The 25842-nt window shown below is 44.9% G+C and overlaps 1 protein-coding gene across 2 annotated transcripts in view; it reads right to left on the bottom strand.

The window, feature by feature from the left end:
• Positions 1-14831, bottom strand: part of FAM219A (family with sequence similarity 219 member A) — a 29678-nt gene extending 14847 nt beyond the window's left edge. For both annotated transcript variants that reach the window (XM_081945063.1, XM_081945064.1), the window contains exon 1: positions 14737-14831. In XM_081945063.1, coding sequence (XP_081801189.1) covers positions 14737-14773 — 37 coding nt within the window. In that variant the 5' untranslated portion in view covers positions 14774-14831. The remainder of the gene's footprint in view (positions 1-14736) is intronic.
• Positions 14832-25842: the final 11011 nt, after the last annotated feature.

Genomic DNA, 25842 nt, shown 5'->3' with positions numbered 1-25842 from the left:
CTAAGTGAATCACTGCAGGGATTAAAGTTAGTAAGCAACATGGTTGTTAAGGGAATCCGGCTTCCCCATTGACTTTGCTTTGTCAGAAAGCTGCATAAGGGGATCGCGGGATGCTGTTCTGACTTAGGCTTCCCGAGACAGTAAAATGCATGTGATTAAGTCCAAAAACCCTCTTTTTGGTTCAAGGTCTGTGAATTATGTTCATTCACAGCCCGTAATGAGTCCCAAACAGTTGTAAAGAGTCCTACAGTAGTCTGCCAAAGTCCTTCGGGGTAAGGCTGATAAGCGCCCACCTTTATCTTCGTTGGAAACGCTGCCAAAGACTTCATTGGCAATTAGCTTGGCAAGGCCACACGGAGCAAAGAGTCCAAACGGAGCTTCAGAATTTAAACCGACCAGCATGAACCAAGTTGCTTCCTGCAAAGACTCTTTGCTCCTCCTTTATGTCCTATGGGAGGGGCCAATCACGTCCAAGGCTTACTCCAGAGTCGTCCCTTCTGTCTTAACTGTTCTTGCCTTCTGGCAGTTCTGCACATGCGCGCACTGGGAGCAGGCTCCCCCTGTTCCTCTGCCTCACTGATGTCCGACTCTGGAGGCTCCGGAGGCAGCACATAACTCCCAGATGGCCCTGGCCCCCTCTCTGCCTCCGACACAGAGCCCTCGTCTGAGCCTTCCTCAACTCCATGGCCCATGCTCCTCCCCAACCTCCTTGCTGTCCGACTCTGCTGCCAGCCCCACAGGCCGCCAGTGGACCACAACAGACGCTGGGACACTGTGACCATCATAAATTGGAGTCAGTTTCCAAGTGGCTGAATTTTCATCACGTGATGCCGGGGATGCTGCAACGGTCGTTAAGTGTGGAAAAAAATGCCATAAGTTACCCAAGCCCTGATGATGTTACCTAATCTGGGTAATGAAACGTCTGCAAGGAAACCACCAAGGAGCGCTTAAGTTACTTTCTTTCAGTGCCATTGTAACTTCAAATTGTCTCTAAATCAGTGGTTGTAAGTCCATCCCGTATGGGGAGGTTGAGGTTTTTGTATTCCATAATATATTACAGGATTGGTGGTTATTGGCTATCCAGGTTTAGACTGCCTAATCTTTTCAAAAGATAAATAAAAGAAAGCCAACAGAAGGGGACTAAAAATCAATTAGCTGGCTGCTTGTCCCCCCATTTGCAGTAATAGAGCTAAGGTTAAAGGAAAAGGTTCCCCTCGCACACATGTGCTAGTCATTCCCGACTCTAGGGGGCGGTGCTCATCTCCGTTTCAAAGCCGGAGAGCCAGCGCTGTCCGAAGACGTCTCCGTGGTCATGTGGCCGGCATGACTCAATGCCCAAAGGCGCACAGAGCGCTGTTCCCTTCCCACCAAAGGTGGCACCTATTTTTCTATTCGCATTTCTTACGTGCTTTCGAACTGCTAGGTTGGCAGAAGCTGGGACAAGTCACGGGAGCTCACTCGGTTATACGGCGCTAGGGATTCGAACCCCCAAACTGCCGACCTTTTTGATCGACAAGCTCAACGTCTTAGCCACTGAGTCCTTGTAATAGACCTAAATCCCTGTAAATTTTAACAGCCTGGAGTTCCGGTTTGATGGGAATAATGTCCTCTTCCAGCCCATCCATCCATCAGGGCGAAAAAGGAAAAGAAAGAGTAGCAGTAAAACCACTTTCTGAAGGGCTGATTGATCTCACTGCATTCCTGGAGAAAAAATGAAAGTGTCTGTCTGAAGAAGCAGTTCGATAGATCGGCAGGCAGGGAAATGACCTGCAGCCATTCATCTTCCCCTCTTCACTTATTGAAAGGAGTCAAATGAAGACAGGAGCCTTTGGACTTCCACCCTTTGAAGAACTGTTAAAAAGTTTAAAATTGGCTTTGTTGTTCCATGCAGCATCAACCTTGTGAAATCTCAAGATTCTTCTTTCCCCTACATATTCAAAATGGACCGTATTACTGTATTTTTCAGACTATAAGGCGCACTGTGATTTTGAAAAGGTAAATTAAAAAAAAAAAGTTTTTGCACTCTGCTGGCCTCCCAAACCCTCTGCACGCCTCACTTTTTGCAAAAAAAAAAGAAAAGAAAAGGGGGGGGGCATGCAGAGGCTTTGGGAAGCTTGTAGAGGGCTTCTGGGGTCCGGGGGGGAGTGAGCAAAACCAAGCAAATACGCCCTGTTTTTTGCTCATTTTTGCCATCCCCATCCCCCAGGAGTACTTTGCCAGTCTTCCAAACCCTCTGCACGTCCATTTCTGCAAAGGGGGTGGGGTTTTGGGAGGCCACAAATGCTGTATCTAGTGTATAAGACGCACCCAGATTTTCACCATCTTTTGGGGGAGGAAAAGGTGCGTCTTATACTCCAAAAATACGGTAGGTCTTATTTTGGGGGAAATACAGTACTGAATGATCTTAACTGGGGCTTATATTGTGAGCAATCCAGGTCATGGTTGCCCCAAAGGTGCCTTTTTCGGGAGGCAACTGGACTTCCTTTGGGACAGCCTATGGCCTGAATGACCGAGCCTCTCCAGAGAATTAACGAGGAACCCCGATTCTTTTAACCAGGTTCCTAACATAACAGTGGCAGTGATTCACTTAACAACTGTGGCAAGAAAAGTCATAAAATATGGCAAAACTCTCTTAAGCAATATCTCGATTAGCAACAGAAATAGTTGTGCTCGTAAGTCGAGGATAAAAGGAGATGGTAAGACACGGGGACACTTCAACCATCATCCGTGGGAGTCAGGGTATGGCTAGCTGATGAGAGCTAATTAGCTCGAAATAGATCTATCCTAGTCTCCCTTTATTTATTTATCAGTACAATTACAACACAAATATAAAAAGGCAACAGTAAAAATAAAAATATGGTTTTCTGCCTGCATGGTCTTTGTGATAAGCCTAAGCACAGAAAGAGGGAGTAGTGACCTTCCTCCCATATTTAGTCATACCAGGGGTTGTAACATAAATACATATATATATAAATATATGCTGGTTGTAACATAAATACATATATATATAAATATATGCTGGTTTTGTTGTATTCGGGTCTTTTCCCGTGTAAAGTTGAGATTGTCTTTGCAACGTTTCAGCAGGATCTCACCTGCCATCTTCAAGCGTGAGCCCACAGCTTGAAGATGGCAGGTGAGATCCTGCCGAAACGTTGCAAAGACAATCTCAACTTTACACGGGAAAAGACCCGAATACAACAAAACCAGCATACCTACACCTGTGAAAATCTACGAAAACAAATAAATATATGTATATATATGAACATGTTTACTTCTCTTCTGTCAATGTTCCCATCGTGCGTTAAATGTTTAAGTGGCTGCAGCCCAGAGAAATGGTTTTGTACGTCTATAAGGGTCGCCTTCATTCCTATCTAGAACCCTTTCTCAGACCGGGGAGGGCAGGCAGGGGTAGGGGGCAAATGCATGAAGCTACATCTAAAGAGGCTTGTCTGCCATTGTGGTTTGAACCCCCTCCTTCCACTGTCAGCAGGTAGCTCCGCTGGACTGTGCCTTCTCGGTCGGCCCGCTTCTGTCCTCTCGGCGCTGCCTTCATAGAAATGAAGGAAAACCAGACTCGTCCTCTCCTTCCTTGGTTTAGCCTTTGGCCACATACTGGGGCTCAATTATAGATTTTTGGAGCGTAGCTGCCATGTTAATTATTCATGGTTTCATCTCATCTCGGCTAAGGCAGAGGCAGCATCCAAGCAAAAACCTACGCAGCTAAAACGCACGATGCACGGTTGCAGGAATTGGGTATGTCCCATCTATTGAAGAGAAGGACCAGGGGTTCACAGAATAACAGAGTTGGAAGGGACCTTGGAGGTCATCTAGTCCAACCCCCACTCCAGCAGGAGACCCTGCAGCATTTCTGACAGAGGGCAGCCCAGTCTCTTCTTGAGAGAGCTTCCGAGGATGAAGCTCCCACAACTTCTGAAGGCAACTTCTGTTCCATGGGTGGGTTGTTCTCACTGTCAGAAAAATTCTCCTTATTTCCAGGTTGAATCTCTCCTTGTTCAGTTTCCATCCATTGTTCCTTGTCTGGCCTTCAAAGGTGCTTTGGAAACATGACATGGAAGCAGTTTTCCAATATTTGAAGGACTGCTATCAAAGGAAGGTGGGGTTTTTGTCAACTTATTTTCCAAAGCTCCAGAGGGCAGGACAAGAAACAAGGGATGGAAACTGTTCCCTTGCTTAATTGTTCTCGCTGTTCGGGATTTTCTCCTGAATTCCAGATTGTTTCTCCCCTTGGTTAGTGTTGTGGCCCACCAGTGGACACTGGAGATGACAGCAGATTTAGTCAGTCCTGGAGTCTGGGGAAGGCTCAGATGAGGGCTCTGTGTCGGAGGCAGAGAGTGGGCCAGGGCCGTATGCCAGTTATCAACTGCCTTTGGAGTCAGATATCAGTGAGGCAGAAGAACAGCTGGAGCCTGTTCCCAGTGTGTGCATGAGCAGAATTGCCAGACGAAAGGAACAGCTAAGGAACAGGGGTCGACTTGGGAGTAAGGCCACAGGAGGACGATGAATGGCCCCTCCCAGAGGAAATAAAAGATGAGCGAAAGGGGAGTGGAGTTTTCAGGAGACAATTAGTTCCCTTAATTGTTTCGTGACTCCCCGAGACTCCTGGCCAAGCTCTCCAAGCCAGATAAGGTCTGTGACTGTAAATCCTCCTTTGAAAAATTTTGCTGGCTGTGAATGAGCAGAATTCACAGTAAATTAATAAAAGGGGTTTTTGTCGGGACCAGGAGTTTGCTTCATGCTCTTGGGAAGCCTCGGTAGGAAGAGTTAGAGAGAAGCCACCTGGAAGTCAGGAGAAACTTCCTAAGAGTGAGAACCATTAACCAGGGGAAAAGCGTGCCTTCAGAAGTTGTGGGTTCTCCATCACGGGAGGCTTTTAAGAAGAGACCGGAGAGTCATTTATTAGAAATAGTATAGGTCTCCTGCGAGAGCAGCAGGTTGGAATAGATGACAGCCAATGTTGCTTCCAACTCTTGTTACTGTTACTTAATTAAATATTAGTGAGAGTCAAAAATACTAATCAATCTCTCTCTCTCTCTCTCTCTCTCTCTCTCTCTCTCTCTCTCTCTCTCTCTCTCTCTCCCCCTCCCTCCCTCCTTGATCATTTGTTAAGTGAAGACAATCTGTAACTTCCACTTGTTGAGAAGTTCGAGTCATTCACTCAGCCAGACTCGGATTTCCCTAAAACCAGTGATTCCAGCACAACTGTCAGGGGATTCAGGCAGTTCAAATGGGATCTATGACAATTCACCATGGCCAACTCTCCATGGCCAACTCACTGCAGGACATGAGCTTTGGTAATATTAAAGAAATCACAGAACAGAATAATTAAAGAAAGGATGCCAAAGGCGGGATAAAAATGAAAGGAATGGCAAAAAGTAAACTATTTTAAAATGTATTTTAAATAATTAAACTGAGTTGTTAAATTGCTCCGCAGGGAATTGGCCGTGGTGAGTTGGGCTGAATCCCGTTCCGGTTCAAATGAGTATAAAGATTTACTGCAGGTTTAAGCTCTCTACAAGAATCTGGCCAACCAACAGTCAAGGGAGATCAGCAGGAGATAATAAAGGCATTCCAGATGGCCTGGACCTAGCTCTCTTGCGGGCGACCAGGGACTCGTGACTTAAGATCTATGAAGATTCTCAATCATCCAGGTCATATTTGTCCCAAAGGTGGGTTTTTTTTCCCCCTCCAAAAGACAACTGGACTTTCTTGGTTTGCTTTTCCCCTGAAAACGTTTCATCTTCAGAATCGATGAAGCTTCTTTGGAGGAGAAGTGAAATGTTTTCAAAGGGGGGAAAATTAAAAAGTCCAGTTTCCTTTCGGAAAAAGCACCTTTGGGTTCAGCTTCTAGAAGAGCAAACTGAAAGAAGGAATTTCTGGATAAAGCTATGCTTCTGACACAACTTTTCCTAACAAAACCCGCCCGTCACTGTGATTTCACGCCTCTTTAAAAGTTCCTTGCAGTTTCATTTTTGAAAAGCCTTATTCTCGTTTTTTCCCCTCCCTGGTTGGGTGAGGAAGAAGAGCCACCCTCAATAGTCCTGCTTTTCTTTGTTCTCCCTTTTCTTTTTTAGCCCACTTTCATCACTCGTATTTCTGAGCTGGAGTTAAAATACAATATAAGTAAATCTTCCCATCTCTTCTCTTCCTTTTGAACAGGCTGTATCCTTCCATTCTTATATTACAATAAAAAGTCCGCCCACCATCTATCTTTATTCTACTTAACTCATGCTAGACCATGAACTTTCTAAGCCAATGTTCTTTCTTACTTTCCAAAGAGTCGTGAAGAGGCTCCATTGTACATGACTTGCTGTTCCATCTTTAGTAAATATCTTTATTTCCAACTGGGACACAATTGCATTTAATGTCAGGCCTGCAGCCATATTTTCTTTTGGATCTTTGGCCTGCCACACTTTCTATTATTCTACTATGCATTTTCTATGGTGGGAAAATGGGAGGGGGGCATTGTATGGAGTTAGATGATATGTAGCCATAACAACATTCTTTCTAGAAAGCCAAGGTCATCCTTTCTCTCTGCACCTGACCGGAACTGGATGGGTGGAAGCTGCCAGCATGGCAGTGGAAGATTGGATCATGGGATGGACTTGTGGGTGTGGGGGGCAAGATCTTGAACTTTCAACTGGGTGGGGAAAACCGGGAAGCTTTCAGATTCGGGTTTTCCCAGATGTGCCAACATGGCTCTCTTCATAAATTGGAACATCGAGCAATACTTTGCCTTGGACTCGGATTTAATTTTGGATGCTATTTGGAACCCTGATATTTAAAACGTTGCATGGATCAACCTTGCCACACGTTAGATAAGCATGTATTCCCTCCCCCCCCCATCATGTTGGAATAGAATTTATTTCCAGCTACAGGTAGTCCTCGACTTACAACAGTTCACTTAGTGACCGCTCAAAGTTACAACTTCACTGAAAGTTTCCTTCAAGGAGAAACTTCCTAACAGAGAGGACAATCAACCAGTGGAACGGCTTGCCACCAGAAAACGTGGGAGCTCCATCACTGGAGGTTTTTAAGAAGTCACTTGTCTGAAATGGTCTAGGTTTTCCTGCTTGAGCAGGGGGCTGGACTAGAAGACCTCCAAAGTCCCTTCCAGCTCTGATGTACACCCAGAGGTGTTATTCAGCAGGTTCTGACCGGTAGCAGAAATTTTGAGTAGTTCAGAGATGTTTTTTTGCACTGGAGCGGGTGGATGAAATTCCACCGAGTGTCTTTTCTAGGACATCCAAGGTCCATTGTAATCTAGTTGTAGCTGTTCATGCCAACGTCCTCGCCCTCCATGTGGATTAGCAAAGGAAGAATAGTAGCCCCTGGGCTCACTAAGACCTTGGAAGATGTTCTACCATAACTTCACAAGGGGTTTCCAGAGGTACACTTTTTATTTCCATTATTCATATGAGTTCGTAGCCATCGGCCAAGACTTTTTAATCTTCTTGCAACGCACAATTGGGCGGTCTTTCTCGGAGAATTATATTCCCTGCCAGTTTCCGATTGCAACACGTTCTTTCTTTGATAAGCCTCCAAGCTCTTTCATCGTCTCAAGCTCTGTCGTTTGTTGCTCCAATTGGTGTTGGACTTGGGGGATCCCTACAAGCTTCTGTTTGTTCCCGGGCAGCAACCCCCCCAAAAAGGCTGCAAACGCAGGGGGTCAGGACTGCAGGGACCCAAATGGCTTTTTTTCAAAGGAGCGCTTCCATTTAAATTGAGGTTTATTTTCCAGGGCTAATCCTGTCCTAAGGCTAATATTTCTTCTTGTTTCCCCCGTTAGTCAAATGGAATGGAATTATAGCTTTAGAGCTATAGGTAACCTTTACAAAGCTAAAAAGAGAATAACAACAGAGCCTTCCATCCAAGTACTGATCGGCTTCCCTAACTGTAACTTCGTTGCTTGTATCCTTACGATTTGTATTGATATTGATGGCTTCCTGATTGCTTATTTGTACCCTGTGACTATCATTAAGGGCTGTATCCTATGATCCTTGATGAATGTATCTTGTCTTTTATGTACACTGAGAGCATCTGCACCAAAGACAAATTCCTTGTGTGTTCAATCACACTTGGCCAATAAAGAATTCAATTCAAATTCTATTCTATTCTATCCATATTCTCTTCCCTTCCTTTCCCTTCCTTATTCTATTCTATTCTATTCTTTTCTATTCTATTCTATCCATATTCCATTCCATTCCTTATTTTATTCTATTCTACTCTATTCTGTATTCTATTCTATTCTCTGTTCCATTCTATTTTCTATTCTATTCTATTCTTTATGGTATTCTATATTCTATTCCATTCCATATTTTCTACTCTACTCTACTCTACTCTACTCTACTCTACTCTACTCTACTCTATATTTTATGGTATTCTATATTCTATTCTATTCTATTCTATTCTATTCTATTCTATTCTATTCTATTCTATTCTATTCTATTCTATTCTATTCTATTATTATTCTATTCTATTCTATTCTATTCCATTGCATATTTTCTACTCTACTCTACATTTTATAGTATTCTATTCTATTCCATATTTTCTACTCTACTCCACTCCACTCCACTCCACTCCATATTTTATGGTATTCTATATTCTATTCTATTCCATTCCATATTTTCTATTCTATTCTATTCCATTCCATCCCATCCTATCCCATTTTTAGCTGTTTCAGTGCTATAGTAGTCAGTGCACTGTCAGGACCCAACATTGAGGAAATGATGAGAATTTCAAGAGGTCCCAGATATGGTCTCCCTTTCTCCCCCAAGAACAGATGTTCACAAAGGTCCATGGTAGTCAGCATCCTGAAAGCTTCCACTCCAGACCAAACAATAGGGACTCCAAAGCTACTTTTCATATCCCACCTTTTGCTGCAAGAAGTCCTTCATGGGGCTCCCCTTGAGATGCACCCGAAGGCTCCAGCTGGTCCAGAATGCAGCCGCGCGGGTTATTATGGGGAGTACTAGGTACTCCCATGTAACACCTTTCCTGCGCGAGCTGCACTGGCTACCTGTGGCCTTTCGGGTGCGTTTCAAGGTGTTGATCGTCATCTTCAAAGCGCTCCATGGCTCGGGACCTAGTTATTTGCGGGATCGCATTCTACCCCATACATCCCTGCGACCAATTCGCTCTCACAGAGAGGGCCTCCTCCGGGTACCATCCGCTAAACAGTGTGGGCGGGCGGTGCCTAGGAGTAGGGCCTTCTCTGTGATGGGCCCAACCCTCTGGAACGACCTCCCCCCCGATATTAGAACCACTTCTGATCTACGCTCCTTCCGCAAGAAACTCAAGACCCACCTGTTTCGAGTAGCTGGTCTGGCCTAATTATAATTATAATCGTAACTGTATTTAACATCTATTACTAACTTTCCTGGATGGCTTTTTAAAATTTTATATTGGGGTTTTAAACGGGTTTTAAATTGTTTTTTAAGTATTTAAATTGGTTTTGGGATTTTATATACAGACAGTGTGTGTGTGTTGTTTCTGCTCTATGTTTTATGTTATTTTCTGTTGTTTTGATTATGAATGGTCTGTACACCGCCCCGAGTCCCTACGGGGAGAGGGGGCGGTCTATAAATTAAATAAACTAAACTAAACTAAACTAACTTCAAATTACTTGATCCATTTTCCTCCAGAATTTATCCAGTTATCCAAAAGGCGCAGTTTGGCAACTTGCAAAGCTGAAGCTCCGTGGGGTTTGGAGCAGGCTATTTCCCCATTTGCAGGAACTGTTGTCATTTGGTCATGTGATTTTGGAACGTTGAAATCTATTTGTAACTGTGTAATCCACCTTAATAATGAACCGATATCAATCTAATCGAGTCTGTTCCATAATCTTGGAAAAAAGCTAAGCCTGGATTCCCTTAATTATACAAGCAGTATAAAATATATTAAACTTTACACCATCATCTCAGCTTCTGAGTTCAAACAAGCAACTGCTCTTCCCCATGTGTGCATACGTAGTTACCGCCGTCTCTGCTATATAAACAACTATACAGACCCTACATGGCAACTAAACCACGGAGCTGTGTGACTAGTGTCATGCCATCATCACGGTTTTCAGCGGGAGATGATAGGCAGAGGAGAAAATAACAGTAAAACGGAGCTGGAAGGGACCTTGGAGGTCCTCTAGTCCAAGGCCCTGCTCAAGCAAGAGGCCCTCAACCATTCCGTGCAAATGGTTGTTCGGTCTCTTCTTAAAACCTCCAGTTGTTGGAGCACCCACAACCTCTGGAGGCAAATATTCTCTATCCAATTAGGCATTTTACACATGAATCGGCTGTCAGGGTTCCAAATAGCATCCAAAATTAAAATTTTTGCAGTCTTCCTTGGGAACATCAATACAGACACATTTTTTTTGTATGCAGATGAAAACATTTTAGATGTTAGCTAAAGAATCCGAATGGTTTTCAGCAAACGTTAAGCCAATTGTGTAATATAGAATATAGAATGGAATGAAACAATTGCAAGGGACCTTGGAGGTCTTCTAGTCCAACCCCCTGCCTAGGCAGGAGACCCTATACCGTTTCAGACAAATGGCTATCCAACATCTTTTTAAAGACTTCCAGTGTTGGGGCATTCACAACTTCTGGAGGCAAGCTGTTCCACTGATTAATTGTTCTAACTGTCAGGAAATTTCTCCTCAGTTCTAAGTTGCTTCTCTCCTTGATTAGTTTCCATCCATTGCTTCTTGTTCTACCCTCAGGTGCCTTGGAGAATAGTTTGACTCCCTCTTCTTTGTGGCAACCCCTGAGATATTAGAAGACTGCTATCATGTCTCCCCTGGTCCTTCTTTTCATTCAACTAGACATACCCAGTTCCTGCAACTGTTCTTCATGTGTTTTAGTCTCCTGTCCCCTAATCTTCTTTGTTGCTCTTCTCTGCATTCTTTCCAGAGTCTCCACATCTTTTCTACATTATGGAGATCAAAACGGGATGCAGGATTCCAAGTGAGGCCATACCAAGGCCTTATAAAGCAGCATTAACCCTTCACCTGATCCTGACTCTATCCCTCTGTTTATGCAGCCTAGAACTGTGTTGGCTTTTTGGGCAGCTGTATTTGGCAGTAATGCAAATAAGTTGCCTGGATCTGAAAATGAATATATCGGAGACCGAGAGCTGCGTGCTCAACAGGGTAAATGAAGGGAAAGGAAGCACGTTTTACATAAGTGATGAAAAATTAGAGCAAATGGGATGATTTCCTGCACCTTGGTAAACAGATGGAGAAATGTGACAATGCACCAAGGATGGTAAGAGAGACAGTGGATGTTAGGAGATTTATTGCAAGGAATTAATGCTTGCTGATGGAAGTGCAAATAGCTGTATGTGAGAGCTTCTGCCATTTTGATATATGGAAATGAAGGCCAGGTACAAGTGGGTGTGTAAAAAGGAGCAGAATTCATGGCTTTCTGAAGGAATGTGGCTTGAATGCAAAAAACAAAGTACTGTATTTTTTGGAGTATAAGACACACCGAAGTATAAGAGGCACCAAGATTTTGAAGAGGTTTTTTTTTTTAATTGTACTCTGCAGGCCTCCAAAACCCTCTGCGTGCCTAGTTTTTTGCAAAAAAAAAAAAAAAAAAAGGGGGCATGCAGAGCTTTGGGAGGCTTGTAGAGAGCTCCTGGGAGCTGGGGGGGGGGGGAGAACCTATCAAATACGACCCACTTTTTGCTTGTTTTTGCCCTCCCCAGCCCCCAGGAGCACTTTGCAGGCCTCCCAAATCATCTGCACATCCATTTTTGCGAAGGGGGGGGGTGGAATTGGTAGGCCAAAAATGCTGTATTCAGTGTATATGACACACCCAGATTTTCTTTTACTCCCAAAATACGGTAACCGATTCAGGAATAAAATACTCATCGTTTGTTCATAAACCAAGAACATGTCATATTATTTATATATATATATATATATATATATATATATATATATATATATATATATATATATATATATATATATATATATATACATACACACACACACACACACACACACACACACACACACATACACACACACACACGTATGTATGTATGTATGTATGTATGTATGTATGTATGTATGTATGTATGTATGTTGTATTTGTGCTGATAAATAAATAAAGGGAGACTAGTATGGATCCATTTCAAGCTATTTAGCTCTCATCAGCTAGCCATACCCTTACTGGGATTTGAACCATGGCTAGCTGATGAGAGCTAAATAGCTTGAAATGGATCCATACTAGTCTCCCTTTATTTATTTATCAGCACAAATACAACACAAATATAAAAAGGCAACATTAAAAATAAAAATATGGGTTTCTGCCTGGATGGTTTTCTGTGATGAGCCGAAGGACAGAAAGAGGGAGGAGTGAGCTCCCTCCCATATTTAGGCATACCAGGGGTTGTAACACAAATACATATATATCAGCACAAACACAACATATATATATATATGGATTTCATGTCTAAGGGGAAACTAGAATTCATTGTCTCCTGGTGACTGATCCAAAGTCACCCAGCTGGCTTTCATGGCTAAGTCAGGATTACTGTTTCGTGGTGATTGGCCCAAAGTCTCCCAGGTAGCTTTCATGGCTAAGGTGGGACTAGAACCTCTGGTCTCCTGGTTTGTAGTCTTGTGCTACTTAACCACTAGACCAAACTGGCTCCTTTAGTTATGTTGAGCTATGTTTCTGTTCTCTTATCACCGGCTTTTAATTTGCCTCATCGACTATTTCTCCATTTCTGCATTTGACGTAACACCGTTTGCCCAGAGAATAAATACAGCTAGTCCTCAACTTATGACAGGCCATTTACTGACTTTTCAAAGTTACAACAGACCTCCCTGATTCTGAAGATCCGACAGCCGTGCCCCACTGTCCTGTGACCACATTTTGGGCACATAGCAACCGATCTCATGCAACCGCATTATATGACATTTTTGATGAAAATCAACATTTACTTGCAATTTTAGGCAAAACTGGTCCATAGCAAACAACTGATTCACTTAATGACAGTGGTGTTCATTGTCTATGGCACAAAAGGTCGTAGAATTGGGTCGGTCGTGAAGGTGACCTGTGAAGGTTCATGACTTACAACCGTAATGGGCAGGCTGCATTACAGTCATAAGTCGAGGACTTCCAGAAGCATGATAGAGATGTATCTATGAGGGTGGAGGTTGGTTCATTGACCTTGTGGGTTGGTTACAGAATGTTTCATTACCAGGCTAGGTAACGTCTTCAGTGGTGTTTAAGGGACACCAGTGCTGGTCTTCTTCTCTTGGTAAGGGCTTTGTGTGGTCAGTAGGACTTGTGATGGGGAGGTCATGTCAGGTGAGGGTCTCGTGATGGGTCTTGAGATGGCACAGTGTGGGTCATGTTAATAAGGATGGTTCAGGTGTGGGTCATGTAAGGTGAAGGTCTCATGATGGGTCATGATGAGATGGGCCAGGTGTGGGTCACATCAGGTGAGGATCTTGAGATGGGCCAGGTCTGTCAAATAAGGATGGTTCAGGTGTGGGTCATGTCAGGTGAGGGCCTCATGATGGTTCATGAGGGTAATGGGTCAAGTATGGGTCATGTCAGTTGGGGGGTGTCTCATGATGGGTCTTAAGATGGGCCAGGTGGGGTCATGTCAGGTGAAGGTCTCATGATGGTTCTTGATGGGTCTTGTGGGTCACATCAGGTGAGAGTCTTGAGATGCCTGTTGTGATAGGACAGGTGTGGGTTGTGTCAAGTGAAGGTCTTATGATTGGTCAGATCAGATAAGGGTCTTGTGTCAAGTGAGGATCTTGTGATGGGGAGGTTAGGTCAGTGTTGTGGCCTGTCAGTGGCCAGCGGAGCTGGAGCAGAGTCGGACAGTGAGGAGGTTGGGGAGGAACATGGGACAGTCCTGGAGTCTGGGGAAGGCTCGGACAAGGGATCTGGGTCAGAGGCAGAGAGGGGGCCAGGGCCGTCTGACAGTTATCAGCTGCCTTCAGAGTCAGACAGCAGATCTAGGAACAGCTGGAGCCTGTTCCCTGTGTGCGCATGCGCAGAGCTGCCAGACGAAGGGAACAGCTAAGGAACAAGGATTGACTTGGGAGTAAGGCCACAGGTGGACAGTGAATGCCCCCACTCCCCAGGGAATAAAGAGGAGCGGGCTTTTGCAGGAAATAATTCGTTCGTTAGATTAAAGAATCTAACAACCAAAATAATTTGGTTGTTAGATTCATTTCAGGAGTGTGAAGATCTGTCCGTGAATCTCAGGGACTCTGTGCCAAGCCTTTCCTTGCACAGCACCTCCTTTGGAAAATATCGACATGGCAGCTTTCCAAGCTAGATAAAGTCTGTGGTCATAAATATTCCTTTGAAAGACTGTTTGCCAGGCCTTGGCTGAAGGGGAATGAGAGGAATTCACATTCGTTTAATAAAAGGGGTTTGGTTGGGACCAGGACTCTGCCTCGTGCTTTTTGGGGGAAGCCTAGCTCAGAACAATCAAGTGAGAATCATTGGGAGGCAAAGTGCTTGTTGGGTGGTGGTGGTGTCCTGGGTTGGTTGAAGGCTGGGGCTGTCACTGGTCACTTGTGGGCTTGATCTGAATTCCGAGGGGCTCGTAGGCTGCCTGTCGGTCGATGTCTCCGTGGGCGGGATGGCTTGGGGAGAGGAATCTAGGCAGACAGGGGAATTTCTCCCCCAAGAGCCAGAGGAGAAATTTGCAAAGCTTTCTGTGGCTTCTTCGGCTTGGACTTACCTAGTTTCACCTGCAGTGGAGACAGTTTGTAGTTCATGGCTACGGTCTCGCCCTCTCTGGGGTCACAGTCTCTGTCCGAGATGGAGGCGGCCGCTGGATCCTGTCGGAGGGCAGGAAAAGCACAAAACCCATTAGGACTGCCATCGTTTTTTAAAAAATGTTATTAGATTGTTTAGGCATTTATATCTAACTTTGATTATTTATACAAATAACTCAAGGTAACAGACACATCCACCCGCCAGCTTTCATGGATAAGTCAGGACTAGAACTCACCGTCTCCAGGTGATTGGCCCAAAGCCACCTGATTCACTTTTATGCCTAAGGTGGAACTAGAACTCACTGTCTCCTGGTGATTGGCCCAAAGTTACCCGATTGGCTTTTATGCCTAAGGCAGGACTAGAACTCACAGTCTCCTGGTGATTGGCCCAAAATCAACCAGCCATCTTTCACGCCTAAGGCGGGACTAGAACTCACAGCCTCCTGGTGATTGGCCCAAAGCCACCCGATTGGCTTTCATGCCTAAAGTGGAACTAGAATTTTCAATCTCCTAGTGATTGGTCCAAAGTCACCCAGCCGGCTTTCATGGCTAAGGCTGAACTAGAACTCACAATCTCCCATTTTCTAGCCTGTTTGCCTTAAGCATCAGATTAGACCAAACTGGCTCTCATTTGTTATTATTTAGATTTATGGAGCCTGCAATTGGGAAGATTTCTGGCAGTTTACAAAGCAATTTGAAACAAAGCAGAACAAAGCCTCGACGGTAGAAGTTATCAACAGATAAGAATCAATACAATTGCAAAACTCATAACATTCCAAGACAAAACTTCACACCTCAAGTGCGCTGCTTCTTACACACAACCAACAACGGGAGAACGGATCGATATTTGTGGGGAAAGCTATTCCAGAGTCAGATGCAAAACAGCAAAACAGCATCAGGGGCTCCAAGTTTCCACCTGCCTCATTTTATGGCAGTGGGGGGACGAAGCAAGAGATCCTTTGCATAACAGAATAACAAAGTTGGAAGGGACCTTGGAGGTCTTCTAGTCCAACCCCCTGCTTCAAGCAGGAATTCTGGTGACATACAAGTGAAATCGATCGACATCGGATGAAAAAGACAGTCCTCTAAGCATCTCTGTGCAAGGTTTTTTTAAAAACACTTTCAAATGTACAGGTAATCCTCGAGTTATGACCACAATGGACCCAAATTTTCTGTTGCTAAGCAAAACGGTTGTTAAGCGAGTTTTCCCCACTGCTACAGTTGATAAGGGAATCGCTGCAATTGTTAATCTTAGTTATACGGTTGCAAAGTGAATCCAGCTTCCCCCATGGACTTTGTGTGTTAGGAGGTCGCAAAGTGCATGCCAGTTTCCAGGCATCCAAATTTTGATCACATGGCCACAGGAACTCTGCGATGGCAGTTAAGTGTGAAAAATGGAGATGGGAGAAATGCCCAGATTGATCAGCCAAAAAACCAGAGATGCCAGTTTCTTAGCTCAGAGAACGACTCTAATCCATATTTCTCTTCGATATCTTTCTCTTCTCTTCTCCTTCTATTCTATTCCATATCTCTCTTCTCTTCTCTTTTTTCTTCTCTTCTCTTTCTATTCTATTCCATGTTTCTTAGCTCAAATGTGGTTGTACATTGAGGACTACTCTATTCCATATTTCTATTCTATATCTTTCTCTTCTCTTCTTTTCTCTTCTCCTTATATTCTATTCCATGTTTCTCTCTTCTTTTTTCTTTTCTTCTCTTCTCTTTCTATTCTATTCCATGTTTCTCTCTTCCCTTCTCTTTTTTCTTTTCTTCTCTTCTCTTTCTATTCTATTCCATGTTTCTCTCTTCTCTTCTCTTTTTTCTTTTCTTCTCTTCTCTTTCTATTCTATTCCATGTTTCTTAGCTCAAATGTGGTTGTACATTGAGGACTACTCTATTCCATATTTCTATTCTATATCTTTCTCTTCTCTTCTTTTCTCTTCTCTCCTCCTTATATTCTATTCCATATCTCTTTCTTCTCTTCTCTTTTCTTTTTTCTTCTCTTCTCTTTCTATTCCATTCTATTCCATGTTTCTCTCTTCTCTTTTCTTTTCTTTTCTTCTCTTTCTATTCTATTCCATGTTTCTTAGCTCAAATGTGGTCGTATGTTGAGGACTACCCATAGGCTATATCCAGCACTTCCTGGCATTCTAAAAGAAAGCGAAATCGCAAGAGTTTTAAAAATAGATGTAAATGTAATTCTTGGAAACCAGAGGCCGCTATGACTAAACCTGACAGCTGGCTTAATTCTTTTGAAGCACCTTTCCAAATCTTATTCCTGCCGAGGAGGGAGCTGCGGATGCTTCCTAGCTTTTTTTGGTGTGTCTAAAAAATCAGAAAACATAAGCTGGAAATAAAAATCGATCGCTTTACTGTAAGCACAATGAGCTGCATTATTTAAAAACCACCTCGCTGAGAATTGTGCAGGTTCAGGTTAGCAAACTGAGAACAGTCTGTGCAAAATGCAGCATCCTCTAATGCTTGGAACATTCACTTCTTTGTTGCCCAGTGCTAAAACATTTTGACTCGACTCTTCTTAAATATTTATTAACTCTCAAAAGGGGTCCTTTGCTCAGCTTTCATTGGTAGGAAGGGGACAGTTATTTGGAGCAGGAGGGTCTGGCAGGGGAAAGTTAGATCCTTCCTCCCTCCCTAGATTACAGGTAGTCCTGCAAAAGCCCCCTCCCAGTTTCCTCCTCTTTTGCTTCCTCTGGGAGGGGCCAATCCCCTCCAAGGTGTGGCTTTACTCCCCAAGTCGACCCTGCTTTCTTAGTTGTTCTTGTCTTCTGGCAGCTCTGCGCATGCGCACACTGGGAACAGGCTCCAGCTGTCCCTCTGCCTCACTGCTGTCTAGCTCCCTCTCTGCCTCTGACGCATTGCCCTCGCCTGAACTTCCCTCAGTCCCCAAGACTGTCCCATGTTCCTCCCCAACCTCCTCACTGTCTGACTCTGCTGCCAGCTCCGCAGGCCACAGGCGAGCCACAACACTCCTCACCTTGAAGATGTTACCTAGTTGGGTCATGAAACGTCTGGAAGAAAGCACCCAGGTTCACAAAACACCACGGATCCCACTGTCATCAGGACTGTCATTGTTCTCCTCCTCCCCCTCCCCCTCCCCCTCCTCCTCCTCCTCCACCACCACCACTGCTCTACAAAACCTTCTTCCTTCTAGCCCTGAAGATTTATCTGTAAGAAAACAACCAAGCTCAAAGAGCACCAAGCAGCCCACAATCTTCCTCTTCCTCACTCTGAAGTTATTACCTAGTTGGGTCATGAAACGTCTGCAAGAAAGCCCCCAAGCTCAGAGAGCACCAAGGACCCCACGGGGATGGCATTCTGGAAGGGCCTTGAAAAGCAGACTCTTCTCTTGGGTTCTGGAAGCTGGCTGCCTGATATCCATTCTACCTAACGACTGGATCATCCCCATCTGTCTATTGGTTTATATAGATTGCTGTTTATTTTTACATTATCCTGTCGTAAAAGCTGCCCGGAGACCCTGAATTCTACCTGGTGATGAAACGTGACGGCTTTTTCCTCCTTCAGAGTCTCTTCGGGTCACTTCAGATATTACTTTCACAAAAAAAAGGAAATTGCTCTCGGTGGCTCTGAATTGCAGCCTCGGTGCGGGTATTTTTGCACAGAAATCGGCTTCCGGGCCTCAGCAGCTGGCAAAGGCTGTTTCCTCTCAATTAAGGCAGCTTTTGGGAGAATCAGCAAGGACAAGCGTTGGGCATTCAGATGGGACTGGAGCCTTGGCTTTCTGAATTATGTGCCTTCAGCTCTCGGCTGGTTTCTTGACTCCTCTGTCAAGACTTCACTGAATGCTGTACGAAAGGCATGGAAAACGAAGAGAAGAGTTATCCATGGCCTTCCTTTCTTCCAAGGCTTCTGGAGAACGACTTGTCTTTCTGCAGATGTTTAGCAGAACCTCAAATCACCATCAGGCACACGGATCTTCTGCTCCAACCCACTTTGGGCGAAGGCTGGAAGGAAGCGCCGCTGGTGGCGAAGAGCAGGAGGGCCTCGTTCCAGTGGGACTGCATCATGGCCTGGAACTGGCTGACCATCTCAGCCTGCTGAGCCTCCAAGTCTTCCCTCTGCTTGGAAGGCCTATGCTCCTAGTCCTCAGTGAGGTGATTCTGCTCAACCACCTCCTCGGTCAGATCCAATTTGAACTGAGCTGTTTTGCCAACTCTTTCTCCTCCTGGCTGCTTAGCTCCAGCAACAGCTTCCTGTTGGGGCCCTCAGGAGCCCGAGCAGCCAGGCGAGGAATGGGAGGGGGGAGTAGAGGCCAGTGAGGCGCCCCTCGACATGAATGACATCGAGTTGGCCACGTCCACCCAGTCACATGACCGCATAGCCACGTCTGCCCAGCCGGTCATTAGGAAGATTGTATTAGTGGTCCGTGGGATTTAAAATAATGGATTTAATGGTCCCTGCGGTCTTAACGGTTTGGGACCCCTGGACTAGATGACCTGCAAGGTCCCTCCTAACCCTGTTATTCTGCTAAGAGAATTTTTTTTATACACCTTGCCAGCCAACATACAAGAAAGCAAAGAGAAAAATAGTACACTCTTTCTAAAACAAAGTATTACAAGAAATTAGCACTTAGACCATTGTTTCTCAACCTTGGCAGGTTGAAGATTTCTGGACTTCAACTCTCAGAATTCCCCAGCCAGTTGGCTGGGGAATTCTGGGAGTTGAAGTCCGGACATCTTCAATTTGTCAAGGTTGAGAAACACTGTTTTAGACAAATTAAATAACATCATAATTCTGCTTTTTCTGTTTGTTATGTACGTGGGAAAGTGCACCTGAGTCTAAAACCCCATTAACACTTTTGCAATGCTTGCTGTATTCCAAATAATACAGTTCTTTTTTTTTAATTAATAAAGTTTTTTATTTTATACCCCTCATTGTGTGAATGGCTTGATTCCTGGGAGTCATACAGTTCAATACCAATAAACATAACAGTATTATTCCTAGTAATTTTATTTTCATTTTTCATTATTCAATATTTCAATATGCACTTCTAGCATCAATCATGACCTTTCAAGCATTTATCAATTTGCTTAATCCTAGGTTTTCAAATAATATAGTTTTAATTTCTCTTCAAGAGAAGAAGAGAAACCGGTAGATTTTGTGTGTGTGTTTGTGTGTATATCTCCAATATGAGAGACTCTAGCTACCGCCGGGGGAGAAAATGAGATTATTAAGCTTGCCTCTTTGTTCAAGAAATTGGGATTGCGATTAAATCAACGGAAGTCGGGGAGGCCCCTAGACCTCATGATTTTCCAGTTTGATATTAAATTGATATTGGGTCCTTAGTTCCTTTTCTATTGTAGCTTGAAGTGAAAGCTTTTTCAGATAGTCTCCTAGCCTGAGTTTCAGTGAATGATATTTTATAGATTTTTCTAAAGCAGAGTTAGGATCTGTGTGACCTGTGAGACGGAGGAACCAGACTGACTATTAAATTATTGCTTATTCTTTCAAACATTGTACACCTAGCTACAAACTAGGTTTATCTGAGATCATCAGTATTCTGATTCTAAAATGACTTTTATTGTGATTGGTTATAGCAGGGGTGTCAAACTCAAGGCCCACTGGCTGGATTTGCCCCATATTGTGGTCGGATCCAGCCTGCAGGGTCGTCCTGGTCTACCCAACGTGAAGAGGAATAGAATACAATGGAATCGAATAACAGAGTTGGAAGGGGCCTTGGAGGTCTTCTAGTCCAACCCCCTGCTTTGGCAGGAAACCCTATACCAGACAAATAGTTATCCAATCTCTTCTTAAAAACTTCCAGTGTTGGGGCATTCACAACTTCTGGAGGCAACTTCTGTTCCACTGATTCATTGTTCTAACTGTCAGGAAATTTCTGCTCAGTTCTAAGTTGCTTCTCTCCTTGATTAGTTTCCACCCATTGCTTCTTGTTCTGTCCTCAGGTGCCTTGGAGAATAGTTTGACTCCCTCTTCTTTGTGGCAACCCCTGAGATATTGGAAGACTGCTATCATGTCTCCCCTAGTCCTTCTTTTCACTAAACTAGACATGCCCAGTTCCTGCAACCGTCCTTCATGTTTTAGTCTCCAGTCCCCTAGTCCTCTTTGTTGCTCTTCTCTGCACTCTTTCTAGTGTCTCCACATCTTTTTTACATCGTGGTGACCCAAACTGAATGCCGTATTCCAAGTGTGGCCTTATCAAGGCCTTATAAAGTGGCATTAACACTTCACGTGATCTTGATTCCATCCCTCTATTGATGCAGCCTAGAACTGTGTTGGCTTTTTTGGCAGCTGCTGCACACGGCTGGCTCCTATTTAAATGGTTGTCCACTAGGACTCCAAGATCCCTTTCACAGTTGCTACTATTGAGCATGGTGCCACCTATACTGTACCTGTGCATTTCGTTTTTCTTGCCTAAATGTAGAACCTGACTCTTTTCATCATTGAATTTCATTTTATTAGATAGTGCCCAATGTTCAAGTTTGTCAAGATCCTTCTGTATCTTAAGCCTATCTTCTGGAGTGTTGGCTATTCCTGCCAGCTTGGTGTCATCTGCAAATTTGATGAGTTCCCCATTTATTCTCTCGTCCATTTGATTTTGATTTGATTTTATTAGATTTATAAACCGCACCCTCTTCCCACAGGGACTCGGGGCGGTGTACAATCAAAAGTCAAAAATGTCATGGGTGTACATTTAAAATAGGCATAATACATATTACATGGTACATGGAGGAGGCGTAGAAACTGACAAAAACAATTTCATAAATCTACACAGTAAGGTAAAAAATTAAAATAACATTAAAACTACCCCAGAGTTTAAAATAATTGCCAGGAGGATTAGAGAATAAAACTATAATTGGGCCAGGCCGGCTAGTTGGAACAGGTGGGTCTTGAGTTTCTTGCGGAAGGAGCGGAGATCATTGGTAATCCTAATATCGGGGGGGAGGTCATTCCAGAGGGCTGGGCCCATCACAGAGAAGGCCCTACTCCTGGGCGCTGCCCGCTGGCATTGCTTAGTGGACGGCACTCGGAGGAGTCCCTCTCTGTGAGAGCGAATTGGTCGCAGGGATGTGTGGGGTAGGATGCGATCCCGCAGGTAACTAGGTCCTGTGCCATGGAGCGCTTTAAAGATGGTAATCAACACCTTGAAACGCACCCGGTAGACCACAGGAAGCCAATGCAGCTCGCGCAGGAGAGGTGTTACATGGGAGTATCTAGTACTCCCCATAATTGCCTGCGCAGCCGCATTCTGGACCAGCTGTAGTCTCCGGGTGCACCTCAAGGGGAGCCCCATGTAGAGAGCGTTGCAGTAGTCCAGATGGGACGTCACCAGCGCATGAGTGACTGTGCAAAGGGCGTCCCGGTCCAATAGGGGGCGCAATTGGCGCACCAGACGAACCTGGTGGAACGCCCCCCTCGCCACGGCTGCCACATGGTCATCCATCGACAGCCGGGCATCCAGGAGGACACCCAAATTGCGCGCCCGCTCCACGGGGGCCAGTTGCTCGCCCCCAATGGCCAGCGATGGAGTCCACTGGTTGAACCGGGGGGCCGGTAGCCACAGCCACTCCGTCTTGGAGGGGTTGAGCTTGAGTCTGTTGTCTCCCACCCAGACCCGCACGGCTTCCAAACACCGGGACATCATTTCGACAGCTTCGTTGGGGTGATTCGGGGTGGAAATATACAGCTGCGTATCGTCAGCGTACAGGTGGTATCCAACCCCGAAACCACGAATGATCTCACCCAGCGGCTTCATATATGTGTTGAACAGGAGAGGCAAGAGGACCGACCCCTGCGGCACCCCACAAGTGAGCGGCCTCAGGGTCGACCTCTGCTCCCCTGCCAACATGCGTTGCGTCCGGTCAGAGAGGTAGGAGCAGAACCACCGCAGAACGCTCGTCCAAATCATTGATGAAGATGTTGACGAGTCCTGGGCCTAAAACAGAGGTAGGAGCAGAACCACCGCAAAACGCTCGTCCAAATCATTGATGAAGATGTTGAAGAGTCCTGGGCCTAAAACAGAGCCTTGGGGTACTCCACTGCATACCTGCCTCCATGTAGATGCAGTTCCATTGAGGACTACATGTTGAGTGCGGTTGGTCAGCCAGTTACGAATCCATATGGTCATGATGCTGTCTAACCCACATTTTTCTACTTTATCAAGTAGGAAAGATCAGGCCAGCGTGGCATTGGTCTGGTCTACCCAGTAACTTCAGCCCAGTCTACCCAGTGCAAAGAGGAAACATACCACCAGTTTGGGAAGTGGCGTCAAGCTGGCCACGCCCACCTAGTCGGCCATACACCCCCTCCCCCAAGGTCAACCACAGCCCTGATGTGTTCCCTTAATGAAATTGAGTTTGACACCCCTGGGTTATAACAACAGAATCTTGCAAGTGTGATTGTGCTATACCTCCGCCCTACCTTATATACCAGTGAATAACAAAATAACAGAGATTGGAGGTCTTCTAATCCAGCCTCCTGCTCAAGTGGGAGACCCTATACTATTTCAGACAGTCTCTTCTTAAAAACCTCCAGTGTTGGGGCACCCACAACTTCTGGTGGCAAGCTGTTCCAGTGGTTAATTGTCCTTACTGTCAGAAAATTTCTCCTTACTTCTATGGTTGCTTCTCTCCTTGATAAGCTTCCATCCTGTTGCGGCCCACCAGCGGCCAGCGGTGTTGGCAGCAGATTTGGACAGTGAGGAGGTTGGGGAGGAACCTGGGCCAGTCCTGGAGTCTGGGGAAGGCTCTGAGGAGGGCTCTGTGTCAGAGGCAGAGAGGGGGCCAGGGCCGTATGCCAGTTATCAGCTGCCTTCAGAGTCAGACATCAGTGAGGCAGAAGAACAGCTGGAGCCTGTTCCCAGTGTGCGCATGCACAGAGTTGCCAGACGAAGGGAACAGCTAAAGGACAGGGGTCGACTTGGGAGTAAGGCCACAGGTGGACGATGAGTGGCCCCTCCCAGAGGAAATAAAAGAGGAGTGAAAGGGGAGTGGAGTTTGCAGGAGATAATTAGTTTGCTTCATTGGTTCATGACTCTCAGAGATTCCTTGCCAAGTTTTGCAGATATCAGCCTGGCAGCTCTCCAAGCCAGATAAGGTCTGTGATTGTAAATCCTCCCTTGAAAGACTTTGCTGGATGTGAATGATAGAATTCATAGTTGATTGATAAAAGGGTTTTTTGCCGGGACAAGGAGTTTGCTTCATGCTCTTGAGAAGCCTCAGTCAGAACAATATCCGTTGTTTCTTGTGATTTAGGGAGCTGTCTCTTTGAGCCACTTTGAAATGTTATCCGGGCATTCTGGACTTTAAAAATGTTTTATAGGTTATCCTCCACTTACAATAATTCATTTAGTGACCTTTCAAAGTTACAATGGCACTGAAAAAAGCAACTTATGAAAAAAAGTGATTTATTCCCACCTACTGCAATGCGAATAAGGTGTTCCTCAATTTATGACCGAAATTCTGGGATCAAAAGTTTCATTGCTGAGCAAGGCAGTTGCTAAGTCAGTGGTTCCTTTTTGCAGTGGCTGTTAAACAAATCACATGACTGGCCGTTAGTCGCTTTTTTCAGGACTGTTTTAAGACTAAAGAGTCATAAAAATGAATGGCTGTAAGTCAAGGACTCCTTGTATTTGGACTAAATCATTAAAGTTATACCAACCCAAACAATGATTGATTTTAAAACAAGCTTCACCATCGGTTTGGAGATATATAAATCAAAGTAACAACACACTGAACTAAAATGCAGCAACACAAGCTGTGAAAAGGAGAACAGTGCCAGGCAACAAAATATCTCAGAAACCACCAGCAGACTAAAACCAACTAAATATGAATCGCCGTGACACAGTGGTCAGAGTGCAGTACTGCAGGCTACTTCTGCCGACTGCTTGCAATTTGGCAGTTCGAATCTCACCAGGCTTCAGGTTGACTGAGCCTTCCATCCTTCCAAGGTGGGTAAAATGAGGACCCAGATTGTTGGGGGCAAGAGGCTGACTCTGTAAACCACTTAGATAAAGGTAAGGTTCCCCGCCCACATATGTGCTGGTCGTTCCTGAATCTAGGGGGCGGTGCTCATCTCCGTTTCAACTCTGTTATTCTGCTCTATATTCTATATTATGCAATTTGCTTAACGTTTGCTGAAAACCATTCAGGTTCTTTGGCTAACAGGAACTGGGTATGTTTACTTTAATGAAAAGAAGGACCAGGGGAGACATGATAGCAGTGTTCCAATATCTCAGGGGCTGCCCCAAAGAAGAGGGAGTCAAGCTATTCTCCAGGGCACCTGAAGGCAGTCCCAAAAACTCCTGAAAAAGCACCTTTGGGATAACCATGACTTGGGTGACTGAGAATCTCTACAGATTCTCTCCCAAAACAGACTTCTCCGTGTGAGAACTTTTTGCACTGTTCGGTCATTGTGATGTAATCTGGGAAGGAACATGCGCTTCTTAGTCAGGGACTAAGCTTATCAGACGAATGAAAAGGAGAAGTGGGAACAGGATGGATTCGCTCAATAGAGCTGGTCATCTTCCAGAAAAAAAGGAAGACTCTGTACTATTAGAACTCCAGGAAAGAGGACGAGTTGACCCTTCTCTTGTTTCTCTTCTGAAGTTGCTGCTATGTTAGGACCCAGGTGGTCAAGGCAAGGCAGGCCTCTAGAACAGGGGTATCAAACCTGATTCCATTAAGGGTTGTGCATTACCTCAGGGGGTGTGTGGGTGGTGTGGGCATGGCCAGTTAGACATCACTCGTGTTGTCAGGGTTCCAAATAGAATCCAAAAGTAAATCAGAGTCCAAGGCAAAGTATTGCTCTAAGTCTCAATGTATTAAGAGAGCCAGCTCTGAGTGGATGGTGGGGAATGGAAGGATTTATATTCCTTGCAGAACAACTGGTCATTTGCATCCTTTTAGAGGGTCCTTGAGGCCACCTGGAGGTTTATCTGTGTCCTTGGGGTCACCTGAGTGGTGCAACAGCCTGCACCCGTCTTCAACAGAGAAGGGACATGGGGTAGAAAACATCCTGCAGCCAAAAAGGCTCCAGACCCATTTGCACCACTCAGGTGACCCTGAGGAAACAGA

This window comes from Natrix helvetica (genome assembly GCF_964273705.1).
Source record: "Natrix helvetica genome assembly, chromosome: 2".
NCBI classification, from domain to species: domain Eukaryota; kingdom Metazoa; phylum Chordata; class Lepidosauria; order Squamata; family Natricidae; genus Natrix; species Natrix helvetica.
The sequence above is the reverse complement of the archived record's forward strand: the minus strand, read 5'-3'. Positions and strand labels throughout refer to the sequence as shown.